This window comes from Kogia breviceps, chromosome 20 (genome assembly GCF_026419965.1).
Source record: "Kogia breviceps isolate mKogBre1 chromosome 20, mKogBre1 haplotype 1, whole genome shotgun sequence".
Classification (NCBI taxonomy): Eukaryota; Metazoa; Chordata; class Mammalia; order Artiodactyla; family Physeteridae; genus Kogia; species Kogia breviceps.
In genome coordinates this window covers 359468-387398 of record NC_081329.1, presented here as the reverse complement: position 1 = coordinate 387398, position 27931 = coordinate 359468, and the positions used below count along the sequence as shown (strand labels likewise).

General features: G+C 41.6%; 1 protein-coding gene across 20 annotated transcripts in view; it reads left to right on the top strand.

Annotated features, from left to right (window-relative positions):
- The window catches only part of TENM3 (teneurin transmembrane protein 3), a 1278657-nt gene that overhangs the window by 1175198 nt on the left and 75528 nt on the right, over positions 1–27931 (top strand). For 11 of the 20 annotated variants that reach the window (XM_067022808.1, XM_067022801.1, XM_067022804.1 and 8 more), the window contains 3 exons: positions 12449–12475; positions 13992–14012; positions 14937–15083. In XM_067022808.1, coding sequence (XP_066878909.1) covers positions 12449–12475; positions 13992–14012; positions 14937–15083 — 195 coding nt within the window. The remainder of the gene's footprint in view (positions 1–12448; positions 12476–13991; positions 14013–14936; positions 15084–27931) is intronic. The other 9 variants (XM_067022810.1, XM_067022809.1, XM_067022807.1 and 6 more) reach the window with 3 other exon arrangements.

Below are 27931 nucleotides of genomic sequence, written 5' to 3'. Positions count from 1 at the left end.
TTGTTTGCTGTGTGACCCTCAGTAAAATCCACAGTCCCCGGAGCTGTCCCGATAAATGTTCTTTCATCGTGTTGACGACTTATTTCCCTAGGCGTCAGTTTCTTTACCCCTAAGAATGGGAGTAAAAGTACCTAAACACCTTTAGCTATTGGCATCAGGTATTGGAGTGCTGCTGACGTCTGCCTGGCCCTTCATGCTGTGATTTATCCTTACGAAAAAGAGAGGCAGCAGCCTGTAGCAGAGACTCTGTTCTCGACCTGGCAGGAGCGCTACTGAGAGGTAAATTTCAGTGACAGTTGCAGCGTTTTGGGAAATGTTACATATGCTCTATACTTTAGAAAAGGGACAATTTTTAAGGACTTCTAAAAGTCAATTCTGCATGTAGGTAATTGTTTTGTGGGTATGTGTGGATTTAACCTAGATCTTTTCATTTAGGTGATTTACACATAGCCTATGAGGATGAGAGTTTTGCGGTCTTTAGAAGAAATATGCTTGACATACTTCAGGGTCATGTGATAAAGGATTCTATCCTGTGGTGGTTATTTGTGCACAAATTTTCCCTCCAGTCTGCTTCCTGTGGTGTAACTTGGGTCCCAAGAGCTACTATAAATTAACCTTATTCCTACTCAGGTGACGGTGAGGCCTACTGGCTTTAGAGGCAATGTGTTCAGGGAAAAAAAAAAAAAAAAAAAAAAAGGAGAGTTAAATCTACTGTCATTTTTCTCTAATGGGAGCAGTATAAGAAAATATTGATTATTTGTATTGTTTTATGATCATTTAGGTGTTATTGAAATACACCTGATTTCTTGAGGCTTGATAAATCTGATTCCTTCCTTCCTTACTATCTTGTGTTTATTTCCCACCATGAATTTAGTGGTTTTCTAGCTAGTTTTTATGTAAGTGCTCTGTGTCTTAGGGAAACAGTTTATCAATTATATTTATTATCCAAAAGAAATTTTTGAAGCTGTTCCTTTGAATTAAAATGTTATATGCCATAGTTTAAAAAGTTTATGAAGAGATAGGATATCAGAATAAAAGCCAGTTATGTGTCAAGTTTATATCGTATTGTTTTATTAAAAGCCTGCCGTTGTGTTCCTTTACTAATATACTAGAGTATCTTTTTCAGTTTGGAACACCTCATTGATTTGCATCTTTTAAAAATCATCTAAGACCTTAATTTCCACCAAATCTAGTACAGAGGAGGTTTGAAAGCTCAACTGACTGGATATATTATATAATTTAACCAGAAATAAAGGTGAAAGATTCTCCTTTTAAATCTTGCCAAGTTCATCAGAAGCCTTTTATTGAGAAGTTTAGGTCCAAGGCGTTTGGGAGTGAAACCAGTGCAAAATAATACGTTATCAGCTATTTCACAGTATTAGGAAGAGAAGGTTCATGACTAGGGCCAGGTTATAAATATGTCACATTCTTCCCCAAACTCAAGCCAGGTAACCATTGACTACCAGCCAGCTAGTGGGGTGTTCGTGTAGACTATCTGCAGAGATCCGTAGTACCCTAATGGAGTAAATCAAAAATCAGAACTTTGCATTGAGCGTCCCGTACACGCGGAAGAATTAAGCCTACAACTTGAAGGGATGTGATTATGCCTTCCCGCAATGGTACCTTGGTATTCTTCAGTGGCAGAATTTCTCTCTGTCATTTCCTGAAAGTGACAAGTTGAAAATAGCCTCTTTTCATCTTAAACCATTCCTTTCCCACCTATACCTGTTTTTAAAATACAAATTACGGTGTTAGTCCGTACAAAAGCCATGGCCTTTCTCTCCCTTTTCATATTTAACATATTATTTTCACAGATTACGGTGTGACTAGAGCCGATTCTTTTCTGTTACTCTTCTCCATGATGGGTTCATTGACCCTCTCTTCTTTGAGTGCCTCTTTAGTGAAGCTGGAAAACATCTGCCTCTAATACGGCTATTATTTCTGGGGTTTAACAGACATGTGCCTTGGATAAATTAAGGGGCAGTCCAAGGAGGTCCATAAATGTGAATACTTTGCCAGCTGCCTTTCCATTAAACCCCGTTGGTTGAATGAAATTAGTAAATAATTATGTTGGTGGGGAATCTGGTAGATCCAAATGGAATATAATGTCTTCCTTTAACAACAGAGCCTAGTGTTTTTCCTGTACACCAAATTAGTTTGGGGGGTAATCTCCATTGCAAATGGACTGATTTGCATTAAAACTATGCCTCCTTGTTCTGATTTGTCAACACCTCTTTTTTTAAAAGGTCTTTAACATTAAGCGTGGGTGGGTGAGACCGTCTGTCTCTGGAGCTTGCCCGCAGCTCCATCACTTAACACATGAGACAGGCCACAGCTGTTTAGTTGTTATGGTGCTGAATGATTTCATTCTGTCCAGAGTTAACGTTTATATGTGTATGCACAGAGAGCGTGTGCTAAAGCACAAGGGGTCTAATTGTGAACTAACGGTGTTAGGTGTTCGGCACTTAGACCCGACAAGAACAGTGAAGCGTAAAATAATGCTTTTCACAGGCACTTCCACTCTCGGCTTTTAAAGTGAGTCCCCAGTAGTGATTATTATGCTTGTGAGAAATCCACTCCCAGTACATTGGTGAATGCAGAGGGAAACGATCACCATAGAACTGTCATGAAAAGCAAAGAGAGAACATCTGTGTGGTTACTGCACACACCCTAACCCTTGCCTGCCCCCCAAAGCATTATCCTCTGACCTGTGAGCCGTGTAGGCACAAGCCGCATAGTAAACGCCTAGACGGGCGATTGCGGCTCTGCACGCGCCAGCACGGCACCCACAAGCTGCCGGGGACGCTTTCTCAGCCACGTGACGGTGGGCTTCCTCCTGTATGTAGGGACGGTGGCACACAAACTCACGTCATCCTGCCGCAAAAGCCAGCAGTATGTATTCCGTTAAGTCTGCTCAATACATCCCATGATGAAAAACAGGGTGAAAACTGCTCAGCAAAATTGCAGTATAAGGATTGTGATATGCACGTAACGTAAGACATTTAAATGTCTCAGTTCCCGAGGAGTTGCTGGAAAAGTGACTTGTATTTCCGAAATTATGAGCAGGTTATACAAAGATTCACAAAGCCCTTTAAAAAATATTCATTGACATTGCTCGAATCAAATCACTAATGAGGGAACACGAAATGTATAAGGGCAGGTTGTGACGTGCTCTTTATTCTAAAAAGCCGAATCTCGTTTTGATCAGGAGCTTTGCATCTATACCAGCACAGGGTTTATGTGAGACAAAGAATAAGAGGCCTTGACACAGGAGTGGAGTCGCCTCCGCTCTGGGATCTAGCCCGTTCGTATGAAGAACGGTCCCATCAAGGGGAGTATATCGGAAGGAGGCGGAGCATACGGGGGCCTAGCCTGGCGTCACTGGGGCAGAGTGGACCCCATGGCCTAAGGAAACAGGTCACCGGCGGCCCCGAGGTGCTTTGCTTACCGTCGGATTTCTTTCTTTCTTCATAGTCTCTTAAAAGATACCAGTCACTTCATGATTTGGGCCTTTTTAAACTGTCTTTATTAAAAAAGATTAATTAATAGTACCTGTTGTTTAAGGGTTTACTGTGTGCTAAGACGCGATGCAAAGTTCTCTGCATACGTTATCTTACTTAATTTTCACAGCAGCCTTATCCAGTGGGAGCTATTAAAATCTCCATTGACAGAACTCAGGCTCGGAGAGGTCCTATGACTTTTCTGTGGATACACAGCTAGTAAGTAACAGAACCGGAACCCAAATCCACATGAACCGTTCCCAAGCCCCTCCTCTTAAGCACCCGGCTATGCTGCCTCCTAAATGACTGTTTAATTGTTTTAGCATGTGTGTATATAGGAGAATAGGTGAAAATTAAATTTTGTTCTGTGATAAGGATAATATCTACATACCTGTCACATACGATTGAATTGTCACGGAAACAGATGCAGTAATAACCGTGTCAGCGATATATCAATAATAAAATGTCACTTTTTTATTCAGGAAAATTTGAATTATAGCTGATAACAGGATCCATAGCTTGCCAAAATAAGAATAACGATTGCAGCACCAAAAAAAAAGTTCAGAGAAAATCAGTTTGTACTGTAGAGGATTTAAGAAAGTTGTAAACTACCTATTGAAAGCTCCACACTTCTTTTTAAAAGTTAAATTTATTTCCAGTGTTTTAGGAGCCTGAATGCTATGTATAGACATTGACCACTGAAAAGCACTCACACAAAGTGAGTCGATGACTTGTGTAACCAGTATCGGCTCATGAAAAAAGTCTCAGAAAAGTTTAATACCCAGGATACAAGTGGGAAACATCTATGCACACTCTCTCTCACACCTGCAAATAAAGAAAAAATACTCTCTGTAAATCACCTTTGGAGAGAGCCATTTACCTACAATTTTCTCCAGATACATTACAGTTTTATCTTCAGTAAGTTAAACAGATTGTTCAACTTTGTTTATTATTTTTCCTGGTAAAGTTTTAAAAATTGAGAACAGAAAGACCTAGTATATTTTACATACTTATTTATGCCCTATTCTATAAGTTTTCTTAAATACTAAATGCTATGAATAGACAAAAGTAATGATGGTAGACAAGAAATTACACTCTTTGATGTTGACCAAATAGGTCATTTTCATGGTTTCCTGCCACAAGACTTGTTAGTACTCCACAGACACCACTTTGGTAATTGCAATAACCAAGTTCACTGTACCAGAATGTTAAAGATCCAAATATTTGTTTAGTGTAAAATATATTTGTGTTCTGATTTTCATTTACTAACATGAAGAACTCTCTCTGATAGCTTAGTTCCCAAATCAGGGTACTGAAATAGACCTGATTTTTTTTTTTAACTTAGGAAATCATAAGATAATGTGGTTTTGCTTATGTCATTCACTGAACTCAAACGAGTAAAACTCTGAAGGAGACATGCGTCACTCCATGTTTATGTTATGGTCCAGTAAATGAAATTATGCCACATGCAAAGACTACCTCAAAAATCACGTATCGCACGCCAAACAATCGTCACCTCTGTCGTAGGCCGGGTGCACACCAGCATCGGCGAGCCTGCCGTCTGCGTTCTGCCTGCGACACTGTTACTTCTGTTATGTAGACGTCATCTACAGCAAGGCATGAAATTCTAAACTGAAAGAAAACACCAAATATTATTCTCCCAGTTGTCTGTACAAAGTTCTGCAGCTTATCCTGGCACTTTTTCAGCAGTGCAGACTTGAAAAAGTGTGGTTTCTCTCAAAGCACCTTTTCCATAAAATCCAGCTTTTTTTTCTGGGCAGACTTAAATGAGGAAAAATATTAGTTCACTCTTTTGGAATGTCTTGGCGTAAATAGTGTTCCAAAGTGAAGTATGATATTTTGCTTGGGTAGGTGCATGCAAGAAGCAATGTATTGTATAGATAATTTTTTCACCAAATTTCCAATCTACTAAAAGAATAAAATGTGCAAACTTTCAAAAACAATTTATTTGAAGCAGGTTTTCAAAAACGTGCTGCCAGTTTTAGGGGCGCAAAAGCTCTTTCAAACACATGTGCACACGCGTGTGTTCACACACACACACTTACACACACATATGCACACACATGCATCGTTTTTCTTTACTGGCACTACCTAGTTGTTAAAACTCACTTGCTAGTTGTTATATTTCAAATTAATTGACCCCCCCTAAATAGGATAAAATATTTGCAACGTTTTATCCAATCTTAGGATGGGAATTCTGTGGTGAGAGAGGACATGTTTTTAAGGGGCCTGAGTAAATTGTTTTACGGGGTTTAAAATTATGTCGGTGTCATAATCCTTTATGACAGGGTAATCAGTAGTAAAACAGTACAGTGCATATCAGTTAAGGAACATCAAATCAATGGGTATGCAGCTTGCACACTGATTTAAACAGTTGCTAATTGGAATAAATGGATTTAATATGTACTTATTTGCAGACTGTAGCTTTTCTGTCATCCTACAGAAACTGGTACACGAATACTCTAAGAAAGATACCTACTTATAACTTTAATGAGATACTGACGTGACTCACTTTTTAAGTCTGTATTATAAAGTATTACAAAACACACAATGCTCAATGCAGACTTGTCCTCGCCTCTGAGGACTTTGCAGTGCTCACCGTGGTGAAGGGTGTGTCTGTATTTTCTTATGGACTCATCTGATTGAATTACCCTCTTTCAGAGATGGGCCCCTAAGGTCTTCATGCAGTAATTAAACTGAGAAGTATTTCTAGCGTTCTAGATTCTGTGTTCTTTGCCTGTGTCTGGGATATCCCCAGGAGTGAATCCAACAGCCCAGTGAAAATGCTGTCCTATTTAATGCGCTCCAACCAAGCACACTGTTCACAGAAGAAACAGCATGAATAGATCACAGCCACCCAGGTCAGCAACTGTGTACACCCAGTCAGACTGCTGGTATACCTTCCCTTGTGAGCTGCCTAATGTAGATATAACCAACTTGGTTTGCCTGTGTTTCTTCTCTGTGTTTTGAAGCATCGGTTTGACAGTGAAAGGAAAGCAAAGTTGGAACTAATTTCATTCCGTAAAGACCTCCAAATAGCCCAGTTTCCCCCCCCCCTCAGACAGGCACATATACTCCTCTGACCTCTTTTTAAAAGGAGCAGCCTTGTTTGGACCTATCACTCAGCAAATGGTTCTTATACAACAGACATCAACTGAAGTGATTCTGGTCTTTGATTTGTCAAACTCACTTGTTTTAATTTTCCCTGGTTTTATCCCTCACTTTTAATATCCTGCCGATCGGTTTTCCAAACTTGGGATTTTTAGAACAAGTTACAGCAATTCTCATTGTAAAGGTTTCTTAACCACATAAAGTAGTACCCTCCTTGATGAGGCTGTGTCCACAGATTAATACTTCAAGGTGTTTGGATTTTAATCTTACTTCCCAGTTTCTCCCTTTAATTGGCAATGTTGAATTAAGGATTTCCACATTTTTTTGTCTTATTTTCTCATTCAAGTAAATTCATTGCCCAATCCAAGAACAGGTATGTTTCTCGTCTATCTTACCCAGGTACACAGTTCTGTTTCTGCTGAGTTGTATAGAGAGCTTGTTTATTAAGTGTATGGCCTTTGGGCTCAGACCACCTGGTTGGAATTTGGGCCACTTGCTAGCATTTTGATCTTGAGGAAGTTATTTAACTTCCTGTGCCTCAAGCTGCTTCATTTGTGAAGTAGGGAAGATGATACAAGTACCTGTTACCCCACAGAGTGGTGAAAATTAAATGAACGAGTTCATATAAAATGCTTCGCACAGTTTTCAGCCCACAGTAACAGTCAGTAAATGCTAGCGATGGTTAATACCGCTGTATCTAATTAGGATGGATGGACGGGGCGAGGGCAGAGGCAGAGGTGGGTGAAGGCGAGGGGAAGGATATTGTAAATGAGGCACTGCTCACATATGCTTCTTTCCCCAAAGGTCGCCTCTCTGTCATTCGTAGAATTTCTTCGAAAGCTGCAAACGCATGTAGGACATAGTGTTACGGATCCCAGGTCGTCCAGCTACTTGCGGCTCTACAGCCAGTTCTTGAGACGCGTGTCGGCAGGAGAGGAAGGCTTGCTTTATTTCGGAGGCTGGCAGCCGGCGCAGAGGCTGGACTCCTGTCCGAGGCCCAGCGCCCGGTGGCTGCTCAGGGGGCGGGGCTTTTAAGGGGGAGCCTCGGGGGTGCCCAGGCGGAGCACGGGAGCGGGGCAGCATAGGCGGTTCCGACAGTCGTCTTGCAATCGGGGGTGTGATGGTCTGATCGGCGTCACCTCGCTTGTCTTAAGAACAGTTCCTCTCTAGTTCCAGGTCTGTTCCCCTTGCTTGGAGGCCAGTCCTCGGATCGGGTGGCCTGGGGGCGCTTGTGTCTGGCTTCAGTGTGGCCACGCCATGCAGCCGCCCTCGCCCACCTCGCGGAGGGTGCCGGGGTCTACACGACAGCTCAGAGGACACGGCTCGGAATACGATCCGTAGCCCTGGAGGAGGACCTGAAGGTCCTTGACTTTGCTGAGTGACCCAACTGTCATTATTGGTTCTCCTCTGACTGTTTTCCTCTGTTTCTGCATTTTCTCACTTCTCTGATTAAACTTATTTTTTGGCTAAAGTTTTTCCACAGACAAAAGGCGGGCTGAGGACCTGGGGACGAGGGCCGTAGGTCCTGCTCCGTTTCTGCAGGAGTGCCACAATAAGCACGTTTCATCACTTTCTTCAGCAGACGCTCAGAATCCCTTATGAGCCAGGAGATGGGGATACAGTGATTAGCGTGGCCGTAGAGTTTGCATTTCTAATGGAGAAGATTTACACGTTAAGTCACGCATGCCTGTGTATTGTTAAAGCCTGTGTTGTCCTGGAACCTCTTAACTGAAATGAACTGAGCACGGCTAGTTCTGGATGTTTTTCTCTTCTCTTTTACATTTACCCTGGTGTTTATAGTCCTAGACTTCATCCGTGAGACGTATTCGGGGCAAACACAGGAAGAATCAGTCAACTAGAGGACAGAGAGGGAGCAGGGCTGCCCATAATTTTGATAGATAAGCAGGTGAGGCAACAGCACGTAGGTAGAGTTTCCAGAGAGATGCTGTCCTCCCTGCTCTCCGCATTGGGAGTGAAAAATGGCGCGAGAAGACTCACCACGGGCGAGTCCCTTCCCGGGGGCTGTAGCATCCACGCCCTTTACTCAGCCGCACAGACAAGAGTGAATCCATCTGTGTTCACATCCCCACGCATCTTCCCCAAAAGTAAAGGGGCGGAAGGACGGTGAACAGGGGCCTTGAAAAGAGAAAGAATTCTCTTTAAAAAGAGGCACCTAGAGGGGAGTGTGTGAGGAGGATACAGTGCTAGTCATTTGCTTTGGTGATATTGGAGGTTTGTGGGCTAATCACAGAATAAAAAGGCTTGTGAGGAGCCAGACCTTGCTCCGCATCTCAGATGTCACCGAGCCTCTGCCCACCTGTACCAGCGGTGAGACCCAGGACTTGCAGTGCACGGGCTCGGAACCGGCACCGTTGTTGCATTTGTTGTGTTCTGGGATGCCTGCGTTTCGGAATGTATTTTGAAAGAGAGGCGATTAAGGCCAAGGTGAGCCCTAGCATTTGAAGACACTCGCCTGCCTCTGCCACGTAAGGTCGATCCACCTGGCCCTTTCCCCGGGAAGCCTTGTAGAAGATGTCAAAAAATGGTCGTACCACCCTACGGCTTTGGGGAACAGGAATCTGCTGAGATTCATGTTAGGTCGGGAAAGATTACACGGTACTTCGGAGCTGCTTTCATTCGTTTCCTCTACTGAAGGAAAATTTTTGTTTCTAAATGTCTAAGAAGAGGCACTGTGACATAGTGGTTAGGAGCAAGCCCCAGAGCCAGACAGCCGAGACAGCTAGCCGGTGACCTTGTACAAACTGCCTCTCTCCTCCTCTCTTCATCTGTATTCACTGTATCAACTGTATTTACATCATAGGGTTGTGGTGAAGATTAAATGAGAGAATGATATAAAGCACTTAGAGCTAGAAATTTGGGACTCAAAAATACATCAGCCAGGTGTTTGTAATCTGCAAGTTATGGAACCAGAGCTCCTGAAATGCTAGAATCATAAACAGCGCTTTATGAGTGTGTGTGCATTTTTTTCGGGGGGCGAGGGCAGAGAATCCGTAAGTCTCACCACTTGTCTCAGAGATCTGAGACCCCAGAAAGATTAAGAACCACTGTCTTATAGGAAACACGGTAACACTCACCTCCTGTACCCCACAGGGGTCTTCTTAAAAGATAAATAAGCAAGAGGGAGGAGATGTGGGGATGTATGTATATGTATAGCTGATTCACTTTGTTATGAAGCAGAAACTAACACCATTGTAAAGCAATTATACTCCAATTAAAATGTTTTTTAAAAAAGCTAAATAATTGAAACTCCAGGGAAAGTGTTTTATGAGTACAACATTTTACTGGAGAACAGTTTTTTAAAGGGCTCCATTTTATATGTCTAGAGCTCATATTTATAAGAGTTTTCTTCTCTAAAACAAATTTAAAACTTCTTAGTAGATCTAATAGAAACGACTTTCCTTTAGCGTCAGAACACAGTTGTTCGTTTGCAAAGTGATTTTTTTGCAACTTAATGTGCATTTCAGCAATTGATAGGTGTATTAATTTTTAAAATATACTCTATTATTTTTTACAATTATTGTTGCTAATGGCTTTTTACAAAATACCTGCATTTTTCTGATGATTTCCTGTAGTGGCTTATATAATGATGTTTTCATTGTTGCAATTATTATCTTTAATAATTATTTGAACCTCATATACGGACATCTTCTTTTAACTTCTTCATTATTTAGAGCCAGGCTTTTGTGGTATTATCGGAAATTTTACTCTCCGCAGCCAAAATATAGGTGGAGGTTTTCCCCCGCTTCTCTCTTAGTCTTAAGCTATCAGCCTCAGCTATTCCCTATGATATAAAAAGCAAATAACACATCTTTGTATTTTTTTCTTCAGTACAGATATTCTTCTCATGGTTAGTGTTAAAACTTTTTGCAAAATGTGTTTTAAATATTTTTAATATTTAAAGCTTTATGTAAAATTTGACCTGCTGTATATTTTAAATGTGTTTTCTAATTTCAGCTCCACTTTCGATGTTCTCTTGGCCCGGTGACAAACCTACCTTTACCTATAATCCACTGTTTTGCATAATTGATTCTGTTTGCTAAAATAATGGGATTGGCTGGATTCTAATTTATTCCTCCTTTAAAACTACTAATCCAGATCAGGATTAATTACATTCCTTACTTTGGTTGTGTTAACTGAAGTGGACCTGATGTAAAAGCCAAAGGCTTATACTCCAGCTCTGATCAGTGTTTTTAATTTTCATAAGCTAAGAATTCCCTCAGAAATACTGCCCTAGCTGAACCAGAAACTCCACAGTGTTTAAAGGCACTTTGTTTATGCTCCGTATTAAATGAGCTCTTATGGGACTACTGGATTATATAAAGTTTGGAAGGAATTATTCAGAAGGTATATGAATGATGTTACACAGTAATACATGTTTATTTTAATGTTTGAAAAGAATTATTTTTATGAAATTGTAATTTCAGACTAGTGCCTGACACTGTTTCTCCTCCCCCTTAATTTCTCCTGCAATATACCATCAGTCAGCCATAAACGTGCTTATTTTTGTATGCAATTCAGAAGCGTCTGATGGAACCCCGTGGCAAAGTGAGGCGTCCTTTTATATACATGGTACAGATGGGTCGAAACCATTTATGGTTTTGTTCACACACGTGACAGAACTACCGGACTTGAGTGGCTCAACTGAAAGTTATAGTTGAAGGCGTTCTGTTAAAAGTTCTGCGACCACTTGCATATGTCAGTAATGAAAAATAATCAACATAAGCATCTTTGAAAAGCAATTTTAGACCATTAAAGATGTATGAATTTTGGCACGGCAAGAAGGTTTGAGGCTTATTAAGAATATATTAGGTCTCTCCAGTGAGTGAACGGAGAGGGATATTTATGCCTCTGTTCAAGAGGAAAGGTGTAGGTTGATTGTAACCTCATGAAAGATTAAATGGACAGGTACAGTAAAAGACTTCAGTCTTAATCCTGACTGTTCCAGTAAAGCTTTTCTGAGAAACAGAGCCTATTCCTGTATGAATCCTGAAAAGAAACAACATCTTAGTCCGTATTTCTTAATGGACTGCGTACGTGATGCGTCACTGCGCATGCGCGACGTGTAGAGCCGAGGGCTACTGGGTAATCATGTTCTACAGAACTTACACATGCCTTTTTCATAATACTATATTAAATGTGCTCAAGGACTCTCAGTTTCCTCCTTTATTAACAAAGTTGGATTATTTGTAAATATGCAAGTAACTCAAGAGAGAAGGTGAATGAAGTAGAACTTCTGTGGGTTTATCTTGCTGATTGAAGAAAGCATCTGAACATACATAACTGGCTCCTCTGGGCCCTCTGTGTATTCCTTCCGACCTTCCACTGTGTGACCCCTATGAAACGACTTTGTTAAAAACAAACTGAAAAAAAGAGAATTATTTTCTCACCTACCCCCCCCCAAAAAAAACGTCGATTATTTGTAGATCTCATAGTTGTAAATTTCCAAAATTATTTAGTAATAAAGAATTGATTCAATTTGTTCTACTTAGCTATGCTTTCATATAATCTCGGGAAGGATCGGGGTGGGTCCATTCCAAATAATCTGCAAAAGGAAGTGTTAGTTTACCTGCATACTCTTCCTGAAAATGCTGAGCATATCCTCGAATTGTGACTACATTTTCTAAAACGTGAATATACTGCATTTTTAGAGGATACGAAGTACATCTCTGTTGTGTGATGTGAGTCTTATGTCAGCTGCAGCTACTCAATTTGCATGTAAATTCTGAAAATTTCCTTGTCCCATGTGACACTTCTGAAATGTCTGTCTGTTCTTTTTTCCTTTTTAATCTCTCAAGCTCACTATTTGGATAAGATAGTTAAAGGTACTGTATACTTGCTCTTTGTTGACATATCTCTATATAACCATGTATTAGCTTGCACTAGGTATGAAAATAGACTGTTTTCATGCATAGTTTTGTAAATTATAAATCAGGCTTACATTATGTGAAATCCTTTGGATTTAAAGTATTGAGACCTGAATGTCTGTGTCTCATTTTTATAAGTTTGGGTTATCACAGATTTCATCCTATGTAAAAACATTAGTTTTCACTGGAACCGAAAACTGAAGATAACAGTAATTTGCTGTTTTTTGTTTTTGGGGGGTTTTTTTGGCTTTAAGATCTTCATTGTTGGCAATTCAGCTCATAAGCTTTAAATTCTAAATCAGAATAAGAAATTGTCAATCTACAGAAGATTCTGGTTGAGAGAATGTTGAGAGAAATCTCATTTATCCTAATATGGAAACTTCTTTGGCTTTTTCTCAATGTTTCGAAATATATGTGATATCATAATTTATGTTTTGTGATTTTCTAAGAAAATTACAAAATACTGTGCATTCTAGAAAAGAAACGATAATACCACTCGGCAGAGAACGGCAGATGCTTTGGCTTCAGTTATCGTAGAAATAAGTGAAAACCATATTTTTCAGAAGAGAAAATTCCCTTGCTCCTCAGAGTACCTATTTTTTTATTCCTTGTTTGTGCTTTTCATTAGAATATGAAAATATTCATGACAATATCCAGGCTTTCATGTAATAACTTCTGTGTGCATGCAGTCAGCTGCTGCACCTCCTCGTCAGTGGGGCAGTTAAACCCTCTTTTTTTCGTTAAAAACAAAACAGAAACATCCATAAGGAAAATTCACCTTTTAGGTATTGAATAATCCATAAATACAGAGGGTAATTGTCTGAAAGAAGAGAAGCGGTGAAATTACTCCTCTCCGGGCCTGATGGTATCCATAAGTGTAACTTCATCGTACCCAGACACAAGAGGCTGTCAAAATAGTCTTCTTTCTGTTACCTCTAATCTGAAGCGACAGAAAGTCTCTTTGAGATCTTTTCATTTCAGGTTCCACAGTGGAGGAGGGGAAGCCAACATATGAATAATTCTTTTAATACAGACTTAAAGTAAACATCCTTAAATGGATTGTTCCCTTAAATTTTGTCACCAAAACAAGAGTAGCATTCTAATTATGAGAAGCTGTAGAGCAAACCCCAACTGCTAGAGCAAGTATTTTTTTTTTACTAATATATATTTTATACCAAATTATATGTAATTCTTTCCAAAGAGATCTGATTAATAGCCAATTATCCTTGACATTTTAGAGCGTTTATATCCTCGTTTCTGTCAGCGTCGTGTCACGCTCACAGACAAGAGCAGCAGAATCTACCCAGGCGTCACCCTCATAAACAGATCATGTTGGCTGCGCGCCAGTTATCGTCTGTAGGAAAGTGGCAGAACTTTTTTTTTTAATGTCATGTTAGGCTGAAACAATTACAGATTTTGGATATATTAAATTATTTTCATTGTTTCCCAAATTTTCCCTCCTTGCCCCTAAAAGCAGACAAGATAGGATATAAAGGTAACAGCATAAAAGCTTTAGGGAGATTGTCACAAACTCTCACTCTTCGCGCTCTGTCTTGAAGCACGTGACTCCCGTGTTTTTGTTCGGTCGATCGATGTTTTACTGTGGTCCTTATGGTATTTCATTTTGTCCGTCCTAAGTAATCAAATATGCACAGCTATTACATTCGGTTGGAAATCCTGTCGGTCCTGTCCCATCCGTATGCAGCCTGAATCCTAATGTTTGTTAGAATAGATGCTAAGCTGCTTCACGATTTCCTGGGCTTTGCTTAGTCTGTGAAAAGGAATGTATTCTCGGCATAAAGTATAGTCATTAATACTGGCCTATACTTTGTGCGGTTATTTAATACACTGTAATTTCACATGAATATACGGCAACTCTGCGGCCAGATAAAATGAATGTTCTCTCTTCAACATCATTCATAGCCTCGTACCCGCTTTCACGCTTTTAAATTTAGAGGGAATTTTTGAAAGCAACAAGGCGCTTTTAAGAAGGCACGTCTAACCAGTGACCAGTATTGTTTACAACAGATTAAAAGTCTACGCTAGGGCTTCTGAAATGATCTTGTTGTGACGCTTTTTTCACACCGTACAATCAACCTTGTTGCTTTGCTAAAGGAAAAAAAAATCTAGTTTTTTTAAGTTAATTTTGTCTGGCCTGCAGCAATTTAGTGGATCATTGCAGATATTTCTGTCCTGCACAGGTAAGTGGTGTCTCAAGGGTCAGGCCAATCAAAGATGCCACTTGGATAAGAATGAGATTCCTTAGATAAGGTTGCTGTTTCTATCCATGTGCAATTACAGTATTTGTGCTGTTTCGAAAGGCCTGTTCCCACTAAGTGTCCCTCATGTGTTTATTTGAGGTGCAAAAACTTTCGATACTCAAATCACTTCTGTTGTCCATCTTTGTCTCTTTTGACAGAGGGGTGCCCCGGTCTGTGCAACAGCAATGGAAGATGCACGCTGGACCAAAACGGCTGGCATTGTGTTTGCCAGCCAGGGTGGAGGGGGGCAGGATGTGACGTGGCCATGGAGACCCTCTGCACAGACAGCAAGGACAACGAGGGAGGTAAGAGGGGCTGAGCGGGAAAGCAAGCTTGTGCCATGACTCAGGTTGACGAGCTCTCGCGGATACCTGGTTCTCTGTTGCCAAAAAAAAAAAAAAAAAAAAATCCGATCCCCATAGATTAAATTTCTTGAAAACGGTATGAGTGCTGATAGGGTGATTTTGCTCCCTATTTTCCCTGAGACAAATGCAAGATTATTGTCACTCAGGGAAAAGGCAAGGTAACCAAGCTACCGTATAATGTACATTGTTCTCCGTTCCTCGTCCTGACCTCCAGGTGACGGATTTCCTCGCTGCAGTTCTGGGGGCTCTAAAGCAGTATTTTAATAATGCAGCATTCCAAAAGATGCAAGACAGTTCCCAAGCTCTTCTGTTGGAAGGCCTGGATGAAAAGAAAAAAAAAAAAAAAAAAAAAACCAGGAACAGAAAGCAATCCCTTTGAAGCTGTACTTCCAGTGTCTTTTTATCCTTAACTTTACACCCTGTGAAAAGGATTATGATATCCCACCCCCTATAAGCCCAGGGTTAAGAAGTAATTATTTTCCCCATGACACACATCCTCGTGCTAGTGTATTTCCGTTTCAGAGAATAGAGAAGTGAGAGTTAGTGTTCGTCTCCAGTGACGCAGGACTCGCCCCTGGAGCTGTTCAGTTTGGGTGTCCCTTTGGGACTGAGGGTTTTGGAAGGATTCGGTTTCTGCCTGGACCTCTGTGGTCACCTGCTCTGTGGGTCGGTGTGTGTTGCCCTACCCCGCATTCATTCCACCCGCCCTTCGGGGAGCGTCCGCGTGGGCAGCACCGTGCTGGTTAAAAGTGCAGGTTTCGAGTCAGATCTTCCCTCCAACTCGTACTGCTTGTGCGCCTTAGACGAGGTTCTTATCCCTTTACGTGTCAATTGCTTCATGTATAAAAGGGGGATAAAGAGGTTTCTGGAAGGATTAAGTGAGAGAATGTGTGTAAAGCACTTAGGGTATTGCCAGGGATAGATGATATTGTAGGTGGCAGCTATTATTATCCTGTTTTCCTTCTTTTGCTTTCAAAAGTGCTCCCCTTGACTGGGTGAAGTGCACAAAAGGTTGTCAGAGAAGGTTGAACGGCCTTTTCCTTTCCAAAGAGAGTGGACCTAACTTCAGGCGGGCCTCGGAGATACTGCGGGTCCGGTTCCAGACCACTGCAGTAAAGCAAGTACCAGAATAAAGCAAGGCACACTGATTTGGGGGTTTCCCAGTACATATAAAAGTTATGTTTACCCTACACTGTTAAGTTACCCTATACTGTAGTCTGTTAAGTGGGCAATAGCCTTATGTCTAAAAAACAATGTACATATAAAAATATCGCTAAAAAATGTTAACCGTCATCTGAGCCTTAAGTAAGTTGTAGTCGTAACATCAAACATCAAAAAAAAAAATCATAGATCACCATCACAGATATAATAATGAAAAAGTTTGAAATATCGCGAGAATTACCAAAATGTGACACAGAGACACAAGGTCAGCAAATGCTGTTGGAAAAACGGCGCCATGGTCTTGCTCCGTGCAGAGTTGCCACAACCCTTCAATGTATGAAAAATGCAATAACTTTGAAGCACAATAAAGGGAAACAAAGTAAAAACAAGGCCTGCCCTGTACTGTTCTCTCGGAAGGAGAGTGCCAGAACCAACCGTCAGCTCTCCGCATTGCCCCCAACACACACACACGCACACACGCACGCACGCACACGCACGCCAGTCATTCTGAAACCAAACGTTTTTTGTGTCTCATCTTCCTAAGAGCTGCAATTCTCCCCTTTCATTCTAGCACATTGCTCACTATTTTCCCTGTTTTCTTTTAACCTGGACTCTTGAGAAACTTGAGCCACTAGTTCTGAGCTGAAGCCTCCTTTGCTGTCTGCTCCCGATAGATTTAGGTGGTCCTTAGCCCTCGCAGCCTCTCCTGCCTAATAATACGGAGTTGCCCCGATTCCTTCTCACCGAGCCCATGTGCCTGTCTTAGAAACCACAGCATCAGTCCTCTCTGACCCCCAGCCCAGACGGCAACTTTCCTCCTTGCTTTCCCCCGAGAAGCCCCTACCCCATTGTTTTCTATTGCCCAGGGAGAAAGGAGAGCTTCCCTTCCTCCTTTTTTTTTGTTAATTACTCTTTTATTTTTTTATTCTTTTGCCACACAGTATGAGGGAATCTTAGTTCCCCGACCAGGGATCGAACCCATGCCCCGTGCAGTGGAAGCGCGGAGTCCTAACCGCTGGCCCACCAGGGAAGTCCCTTCCCTTCCTCCTCGATCAGATATTTCACACTTGTCCTCTGCAAGATTACTTTGAGGAGGTTACAGACTCTTGCAGAGGGGAGCAAACTGCAGGGCCAAGTGTGCAGAGACGCTGCCGAGTAATTGAGGGGCTAATCAACGCTTTAGTATTGTTACCAGCTAAGGAGGTTTCTCTCTTTCCTCAGAATTTATCAGCTGTGCATTGGCCTCATTGCCCCTTTGTTTATTCTTCTTAGCCCGAAGCTAGGCTGCCTCTAGATTTGCCTCTCCAAGGGGAAATCTGAGCTGATAGAAGACCTCCTGTGGATTCTCTACTTATCTCACATAATTTGTATTCCTGTCCCTAACCTAATTTTGTTGATCTTCTGAGAAGGAATCTCAGTGCCAGCTTTATTATATCCTGAGATTGTAACCTGGGTGCCTTATAACCCAAGCTAGAGGGTTCCTTGAACTTAAGCATGGGCTGTGTGTATACAGACAATATTTTCCACGCCAAACCCCAACTCAAGACACTTAATCTGGCAATTAAGGATATCGTTATCATTATATGAGGACAATAAAACAGAATGTTTAAAATAAGGGCTGTACTTGAAATTCCGTGATAGGTAGGAACTGTACCATTAGAGACCCGTTGTCTAAACTAAGTTTGGTGTCAAAATGGTGAATTAGCCAGAAAGTAGCTCAGTAATTTGACTGAACACATTAAGTAACTGAGGGGGAGGAGATGAAAAGGTTGATTTGGCCCGAATCAGAAATCAGAAATTAAACATATCATATGAATAGCTGCTAGCCTAGTCTGAGTAATTTTGTAGAACACAACTTTAAGATTTTTGCAGAACACACACACACACACACACACACACACACACACACACACACAAAGTTGCTTATTATTCCCAGAACTGAAAAAGATATATTTAAAAATTTTAGAAAGGCCAGCCACATACGGTGAAATAAATACCTTTTTCTTACACCAAGCATCTTCCTTCCCCTCCAAAATATACCTTCCTTTACCAAATCTGCTTCACCCCATCTCCGCTGCCTAAGCCTAAAGATCCTCAGCCTCTGGATCTCACTAAATAAATAGGTGACCCGGGCTTCCCTGGTGGCGCAGTGTTTAAGAATCCGCCTGCCGATGCAGGGGACACGGTTCGAGCCCTGGTCCGGGAAGATCCCACGTGCTGCGGAGCAACTAAGCCCGTGCGCCACAACTACTGAGCCTGCGCTCTAGAGCCCGCGAGCCACAGCTACTGAGCCCGCACGCCTAGAGCCCGTGCTCCGCAACAGGAGAAGCCACCGCAATAAGTCTGCACACCGCAATGAAGAGTAGACCCCACTCGCCGCAAGTAGAGACAGCCCGCGCACAGCAACGAAGACCCCAACGCAGCCAGAAAATAAAGAGAAGGTGGCCCTCTGTGCCTGTGGAGCCAGCTTCCCCTTTATGTCTCTAACACGCTTGAGGAAAAGCAGGCTTCGAGGGGAATTGGCGATGAGGGCTAGCAGGAGTGAGCTACCAGTAAAATAGACCGGAGGGACTTGTCTTCAGCTGCTCTCATAACACCTGCACGGTCATAAGAAGTAAATCTCAGGCTTCCCTGGTGGCGCAGTGGTTGGGAGTCCGCCTGCCGATGCAGGGGACGCGGGTTCGTGCCCCGGTCCGGGAAGATCCCACGTGCCGCGGAGCGGCTGGGCCCGTGAGCCATGGCCGCTGAGCCTGTGCGTCCGGAGCCTGCGCTCCGCAATGGGAGAGGCCACGACAGTGAGAGGCCCGCGTACCACAAAAAAAAAAAAAAAAAGTAAATCTCCTTTCAGTTGGACCTTGGTTCTTTAAGGCTCAAATAAATAGCTGCTGCATACACAGACTCATTAGCATTTCAGAACTAAGGCCATCTTTTACCCACCATGAAGGCCTTGACAAAGATCCCCCCTCCCTGTGGACTCAGCAAGGTGTCTCCCCCTTTGCTTCTCAAACCTGAGCTCCAGGGGCCACACAGAGACACCTGGAGCAGACATCGGGCACAGGTGGGCTATGGGAGAGTCCATTTTCACACCACACGGCAGACGTCAGAAACTTGTGGTCACTGGACCAGAGAATCGTGGCGAACATCTCCACCCAGGGCCTGTAGGCACTTTGGAAGCAAGGACAAGACATCCTTTGCTCATCGGAAAAGCTTTCTGAGCAAGTGATCCACATGCGGGCCTCCCCTTGGCTTTTACATGTTTCCTCTTCAGCCTTATCTTCACCTACCAAGCCATCCTCCCTCTAGACTGAGCCATGTCTGGTTCATATCCCAGAACTCACTCTGATGGTGAAGTCGCTAAGATCAGGGAAAAGACGGGTGAAGAGATGGGAACTGGTCCCTATTAAATGCTCTGTGGTCTGGAGTGGGGTTGGAGACAGTGACCCCCTACCGGCCCATCCTTAGCTTGTATAACTGGCAAGCTGGGGAGAGAACTGCACCTAGGTGTACAGACAGTGGTAACAGAAATCCGGGTTAATCATCTGTCAACTCTGCTTCTTCTATGCTGGCACCGTTGTCTGGGTGTCTCTCCCACCAGCTCGAGGTTTACGTTCCTCTAGCACAACAAGCCCAGTGCAGGGAGGACACCTTTTTCAGTGGTTACATGAGGCCTGGGCCTGGCCTGAGCCCGACTCTCATTGGTCTGAATTAGGTCACCTGCCCTACAAGAAAATTGAAATTCTGTCTCCGGAATAAAGGGGTAAGGATGGTGGGTAGGCAGAAAAACAGATTCCACTATCGGAATATAAATAGCTGTCGGTAGCGTTTAGTTTTAGTATAACCAGACAGTATACTCCAATAACCATTTCATATGGCTAGCAGAATTTTGTTAGTTTCAGAAGGAATCTTCTAGTCTCTCTCTCCTCCCTTCCCCCCCAAATTCCAGCCTTCTCACTTGAGAACAAGGAAACGAGCGCTGAGCCACTGACATGCTTTCGATGCCCTGACATGCTTTCCATGCCTGAGATTGACGGAGCAGCTCTCAGTTCTCCCAAACACTTCTGTACACATCGTCAGTTTCACCTGGTCACCCTACTACAGATCTCATTCAATAGGGGGTGTCTTGACTTTCAGTAGCTCCCCATACGGTGGTCCTACTGTAGAAGCATCAAAATGCGACAGCTTGCCAGAGACAGCTCTGTTTTTATAGAGACGCAAGGTGCTTATTAATGAGATGATTTCTCCAAAGTATGTCGTCTCTGGCGGTGGCTACCGTGCTGCTATTGCCCTTCTCATTCGGGAGATCTAGTCAGAGTTTCCTCCGGCATCCTGCTTCCCTGTCTGGTCCTCCAGTGGATAGCTCCCCTGTGGGGACAGAGGCTTGGGATGCAAGCCCTCTCCTTCAGGTAGGATGGTTGAGGGCTCAAGAGTGACTTAAAGCCTCTTCCTAAATTTTGTGCAAGATGGTAGAGTGTCAAAGTACACATCCTGCCAGGAAAGATGCATCTTACTTGTAAGTAGATAAGAGTTATTCTTTGTCCTTCAGAGTTGTTACTTCGTGGGGCTAGATGTCAGGAAGGTGTATCTAAAACAGGCCGTTTTTACATCTTCAGAGGTTGATAATTGTAGAGAAGGAAGCAGATTCAACTGAGCTTATTTAGAAATTAAAAAGAAACCGTCATGAGAGAGAGAGAGAAAGGAAGGAAGAAAAATAAAAACAAAAGATTCGAACTGCAGGAGAAAGCAGGAGTGTGCTAGCAATGAAAACGAGGAAGGAAACAATGAATGAAAGTTTAATGTAAGCATCGGAATGAGTGCTGAACGGACACAGCTGGTCTAAGTTTGGAGATTACCAAATGAAAGTAAGGAAATGCTTGCAAATAGATTTTTAAGAAGTCCTAGCAGGAGGGTGAGACAATTGTGTTCTCCAAAGAGCATACTGAAAAACAAAAGTTAAATAAAATAGTAACAGAAATAGGAAGGGGGGGGGGGAAATGGTTTAAAATAAAGAAGAAAGAGGGAGGGAAGGTGGGAGGGAGGGAGGGAAGGGAGGAAATTACAAGAGTTCCTAAGTACTTCTTGAAGAGAACCCGGACATCAGAATATAGAATGGCACTCAGTCTCAGAGCCTTAAAATACATTAAGCTGGCGGATGATTGGGGGCGGGGGGAATTACTATTCGTTTGAAAGACTCTATGAGATCCTGCTATCGGGAGAGATTCAGGTGACTCTGAACCCTTTCACCATCCACCGAAGTTGTAGCGCCCCGGGAATCCCCTTCTAGGCAAGAAAAGTCCAGCTTGTGTTCTCCGAAGCAAAGGGCCCTGTACTAGGGCCCTGTACTAGCCCTGTACTAGCCTCCTGCTAGTACACAAGGGACATGGGGTTTGATCACTGTTTCTTGAATGAGTTTTAGAAGGAGAGGAGAATCACAGCCACACAGGCTGGAACTAGAAGTCTCCCCTGTATTTTACACCCATTGCCACTTGCTGCCACCGCAAGCTTTAACAACGGGCACCGCACAGAAGCGCTTTAGAAAGTGTCCCCTTTCTCCATGTTAAGAACCCCTGCATTCCTGGGGAGGGTTATCACTAGTCACTGTACACAAGTGCTACATTCTCATTGTCAGGAGTAACCACTGTCAACCACATAGAGTGCGTGTTTCTACTCCTCCTTCAGTGAATTCAGATGCACATTTATGTTTTTAAAACGTAAACGGGATAGGTACTGTTCTAAATTTGCTTCTGCCAAAGAGGGTAACTTAGAGATTTTTTTCATGTCAGTACATATAGGCCTATCTCCTACTTTATAATAGAAACACAGTTGTCCTAATGAATTTTACCACTACTAATTAATGATTATTTAGTTGTTTCTCTTGTTTTTTTGCTCTTAATATAAAGCCAAATCTGTAGTGAATCTGTGTGTGTGTATCTGCATATAAACCTTTGTGTAAATGTACAGATATTTCTTTGGGACAGATTTTTAGAAAGGAAATTGCCGGGTCACGGGGAATTTTAATTTTTAATTCTGGCAGCTACTGCCAGGTTGCCTCGCAAGTCAGTTTCACCATCGTACACTTCATCGGTAGGAAGGTGCTTATTTCCCCCACGCTCTTAATCTGTACATAATCCTTGCACATAAGCAAAATTGTCCAACACAATGAAAAATATGAATTTTGTCTGCTGGGTGGAGATGACTCCATTTTTATTGTTTTAATTTGCATTTCCCCAATGACTAGTTAGATTCATGATCTTTATATATGTTCCTTGATTGTTTGCATTTCTTCTTTTGCTAATTGCATATTTCTTTCTCTTGACCATTTTTTTCTATTGAGTTACTTGACTTTTTCTTTTTAATTTTTAGGAGTTCTTTGTGTATTCTTCTTATCAGTTCTTTGTGAGGTGTGTTGCAGATATTTTATCCCAAGTTTTCATTATCTTTTAACTTTGTTTATGGTGTCTTTCATCATGTGGAAATTTTCAAATGATAAACTTTTATAAGGTAAATGTTTATAAGGTTTAACTTTTCCTTTGTGGATTCTGGGTTGTGTGCCTTTATAAGTACATACATAAGTTGCACTTACGTGTAGTATTTCCTATAATTTCTTCTAATACTTTTTGTAATTGTATGCATTGCTTAATGTCCAATTCATCAAGAACATGTAAAGATACCTATTAGAGTAAAAATAGAAGCAGGAATTCAAGGATTAGCATAGTGTCTGAGGGCAGGAAAAAGGTGATGAAAGAAAATCAGCACATGTCTCTGCTGTGCTTTTAAGACATCATTTTGACCTGTTCAGATTTCATAAACTCTAGGAACTGAATTGATTCTTCACTTCATTCAGCAAAATTCTTGTATGCGTACTTGGTGCCAAGAAGTATGTGTCCTAAATTCTGGTGCTACAACAGTGAACTAGATTAGCCCTCAAGGAACTTCGTGAGACCATCGTCTGAGCTGATTGCTAAAGGAATTGAGGAGGGGAATAAGAGAGCAGGTGAGAAGTCTCCTGGCAGAGGAAATAATAATCACAAAGGTCTTGTAAGCCACGTTAAGGAGTTCTAACTACTCAGAAAGCAGCAGGGACCAATTAGAGGAAGTATTTTAGCTAGAGAAGTGAAATAATCACATTTGATTTCTACCAAGATTACTCAGATTTAAGTGTTGAGAATGAATAGCTAGGACAAGACTGGTGCCTGGGAAACCAAGCCTTTGTTGAGATCTTGTCAAGAAGCGACCATGGTGGTGTAAACGGTTGTTTCAGTGAATTGGAAAGAGATAGACTGATTCAAGAGATGTTTGGGGTTGGAGCAAAGGAAGATCTGGTCATTGATTAGGTGCAGAGAAGAAGGGAGAAGAGGAATCAAGGTGGACGTTCAGGTTTCTGCTTTGAGAAACTGGGTGAGTGGGTGGTGGAACCATTCCTTGAAGTAGGAAATGCAGAGGAAGCAAGTGTTCAGAGAAGATCGTATTTGTTGTGTTTTAGACGTGTTAAGTTTTCGATGCCCGTGTAATATCCAAGTGGAAATATCTAGAAGACCGGTTGTGGATTTGGAGTTCAGGAGAATGATCAGCCTGGAGTCATTAGCCTTGAAATGTTGTGAACATAGAGAGAATAAAGCCACCAAGAAAGCTCTGCTGTAGACAAACCAAGAAGACAGAGAAAACCAAACATGATCCCAATTCAGTAATAAATGAATTTCATGCGTGGTACAGAATGCTGACTTAAAAGAGCAACAAAAGGTATACCCGTACGCTTTGCAGATTCTAAAATCCGCAGATAAAATACTGCATGAGAATTTCTACCTCTACCTCCAAGTTGAAGGCGGGGGAGGGGCTTCCAAATACTGTGGGCAAGGGCAGTGGGCATTAATTAGTTAGCTTTTGAGTAAAGATGAAAATTCATTCAAAGGAAATTCATGACTTTTTATCCAGTCAGTATGTCAAGGTTTTAAAAAACAAGTTAAAATATCCATAGCTGCTTAAAAGACAGAAGTAGATCAAAGCCAGCATAGAGGGTAAACTAGGAAAAGGTGGAGTCAGACAGTTTAATTATCTAGCAAAATAGGCATTAAATTTGCCAGAAAAAAAAGTCAAGAATGATTTAAAGACTATAAGGAAATAGGGCAGGGTAGAAACTTTAAAGCAAGAGTAGAGGTTGGCAAACTATTACCCCTGGGGTCAAAGCTTGTTTTTGTAAATAAAGTTTTATTGAGACACAGTCACACCCACTCATTTACATATTGTCTCTGGCTGCTTTAGAGCTCTAAAGGCAGAGTTAAATACTTGTAGCAGGGAGCGTATGGCCCACAAAGTCTAAAGTATTTTTTATCTGGCCCTTTACGAAATAAGTTTGCCAGCCACTGTTACAAACCAATGAAATGGTTGAGAAAGATGAGAACATGTTTGGAAATGATAGCAGAGCAGTAGCGTTGAGGATTGAGTGGAAGGAGGCATATGCTCTGGACCACTTACATCGCAAAGCCTAACCAGGAGAGAAGAGGGGCTCTTAGCTGATCACTGGAGTTGTTATTCAGTGGGCTTTGAACAGTTCTGATTTTCTTTCGTTTTTTTACGATTAATTCTATTAGCTATGGCTTCCACACCAATCACAATTTAAGCCGACCTAATATTCCTGAGACTAAAATGGAACGTTGATGATTTTGAGAAGCTCTTCCACAAAGTCACTTTTACCACCGTATACATTTGGGCAAGTGGGTAATCAGCTTAGTTGTACTAGATAGCCCTAGCCACGTGAGTATGGACAAAGAATGACGAATGTTTTCTCGAGTTATAGGAAGCCAGATTCATAACCATCCGTCACTTGCTTGGGCAAGTTACTGATAAACTCTGCAGAAAAATAACAAACCGTGTGTCCCTGCAACTCGGCTGTTGGAAATGAGATTCTTTCTCTGATTGATGTTAGCAGAGAGGCTTGTAAAAATGCATTCCCGACTGATGAGCTCAGAAGGTGTCAATCTCACGCAGTTTTATGACCTGCAAACGACATGCCAGATGCATGTTTGCTTTTTATAAACTAACAAAGATGAATGACGAAATGTGAGCATTCCGCTTTGGCCAACTGTAGGAAGATACGGCGGGGGGGGGGGGGGGGGGGATTTAACCGGTTACTTAATTTACCAGATTAAAGGAGATAAAATATAATGTTTGGAAGTACTTGCACTATTAAGTAGTTTCTACTTATGTTAAAAAACGAACGTAAGGGAAAAACCTGTAAGAATATAAAATATTTGTGTGGAATTACTCTCCCGAGCATACGCACACCCCATTCTAAATCCATGGAGTCAGAGCTCTTAGATACATCATAAAACGGATTAAAGATTCCTCATGAAGTCTCAACGTATGATCGTGAACTGTTAGTGAAAGGGGTTTTTTAAATTGTTTTTTTGAAGCGAAAAATGATTTAGGGGCAATAGGTCAACCATCTACGATTTTCAAAATCTGAATCTTCATAACTGTGCTTCTATTTCTTTGAGACAGATGGAGAAAAATGCAATATATTGCATTATTATAACATATCCTCTTGAAAAATAACCCTCTATCATAGTTTCATCTTTCTTCCACTAGAAATAGAGGAATATTTAGACATTTTTCATCTTTGTGGCCTTTTGGCTAAGAAAACAATATTTTGATACATTTCTGTGAAATTTCAAAGCTCAGTTTCATTTGACTTTCTAATACATGATTTTAACTTTTTGTCAAAGAATAAATATACAGTTTCAAGTAATTAACCCATTTTTCTGGAAATATAACAGACATCTACATGAAAATGTAGCTGTAATTTAAAAAACCATGTAATAAGATCTACTTATCAGAAATTCTGACTCATACATTTTCATGTCAAATTATGGTGTCAAAAAGTTAAAATAGTAATGTAAAAGGAGTCCAACACCATACATTTAATTCCAATATTTATGTATTAAGCCTTTTAACTATAAGGGAAATAGTGAGATTTTTAGTTAATGTCTCTGGATAAACTACATCTCTTTCAGTTTCAAGTGACAGAAAGGCCAACCCAAACAGGCTTAAGGAAGAAGGCAATGCTTTGGCTTCTAGAACTGAAAAGCCCAGGAGGTCAGGTTCAGCTTATTGCAAAAGCCCCAAAGATGTCACTATGACCTGTTGTCTTAGGTCTCCAGCTCTTGACCTTGCCTCTTCTGGGATGGCTCCATTACCAGACAGGTTCTGCTGCAGCAGCAGCAAGAGGGATGCAGCAACCCCTGCCTCACAGCCTTACAGCGCCAAGCCTGGGGGGATGGGAGCTGATGGGGCAGGATTGCTTTTTAGATAGTTCCTGAAATTCAATCTGGTTTGACAAGTTAGGTCACGTGTACATTTCTGAACCAAGCACAAAGGAAAATACGCACATAGACTGAGAGTTGGGGAGAACTGAGTACCCAAATGAAAGTTCAGAGCTGTTGCACAAAGAAGGGGAACTGAGTGTTAGGAGAAACCACAAGTGTTGACAACATTCTTCAGGTTGCAGCCAGGCCCCTCGTCTCCTGTTTCTTACCTTATCTGTGTTGTTGAACTGATTCTAGACTGGGCAATGTAATTCAATTTAGACTGTTTTCTTTTGTCTCAGTTTGCTGTCAGATAATGAATGGGAAAGCTTATGTTCTATTGGTAAGAGTAGCCTACAGCAAAGAGAAAAAAATGACTAGTGTGGTTTTTTGAAAAATAAAAGTTATTTCAAAACACTTGTGTAAATAAAATATATATAGGTCAGTTAGATATTTTCAGCTGAGTTTGCCATAACAGGGTCACGCCAAGACCTAAAACTTAGATGTGAAGATTTTATAATGATTTTTGTCTGTTCTCGCAAAGGTAATTAAAGTCTTCGGAAACTAATGTTTTTATTCATCTATACTGAGAAATGAAATTGCCAAGCAGATCAAAATTCATGTATCAACTGGTCATTGAAAAATGACCTTAAAGTATAATGTCGTCAACCATCATAACCTGACTCTTATCTGCTAATGGGATGGTTTAAATGTTTCAAACAAAATTCTTACATGGGTCATTGAATGTAGTTTCCTTCTGATATTCCTGGAGAATGCTCTGGAAGATTCTATCCATTACTCTTGTTGTGTCACCAACCGTGTAGGTCAATTTTTAGTGATAGGTTTCTTATCATTTCCAATATTATGGCTTATTTACATCAGCCACAGTTTTACTAACATCTGCATTTTAAAGGACGTGTATTAAGAGCTCAGGTCCCTGTTTAAAATATGAGCAATGCCTTAATTTTATACGGAACACACTTTACCATCCCTGGGAAAATGATTTCCTTGAAAGGTGGTTGGCTAATCTCATTCATTGTATGTTACTCTATATATGCATTTCACGGACTCTCATCTTCTGACCTTTGCCCAAAGTTTAGGTGGGGGAACAGCTGGTTAGTGGAGCAGCCTGAACACACGCCGTTGTGTTTGGGCCCAGTTCGTGGCACCTCAAAACAGTTACAACAGTAACACCAGAGCTCAGTGATCACAGGTCACCCTCACAAATATAATAATAATGCAAAAGTGGGGTGTCGCGAGAAATACAAAAATGTAACAGAGACGCGAAGCGAGCAATTGCCGTTGGGAAAATGGCGCCGATCGACTTGC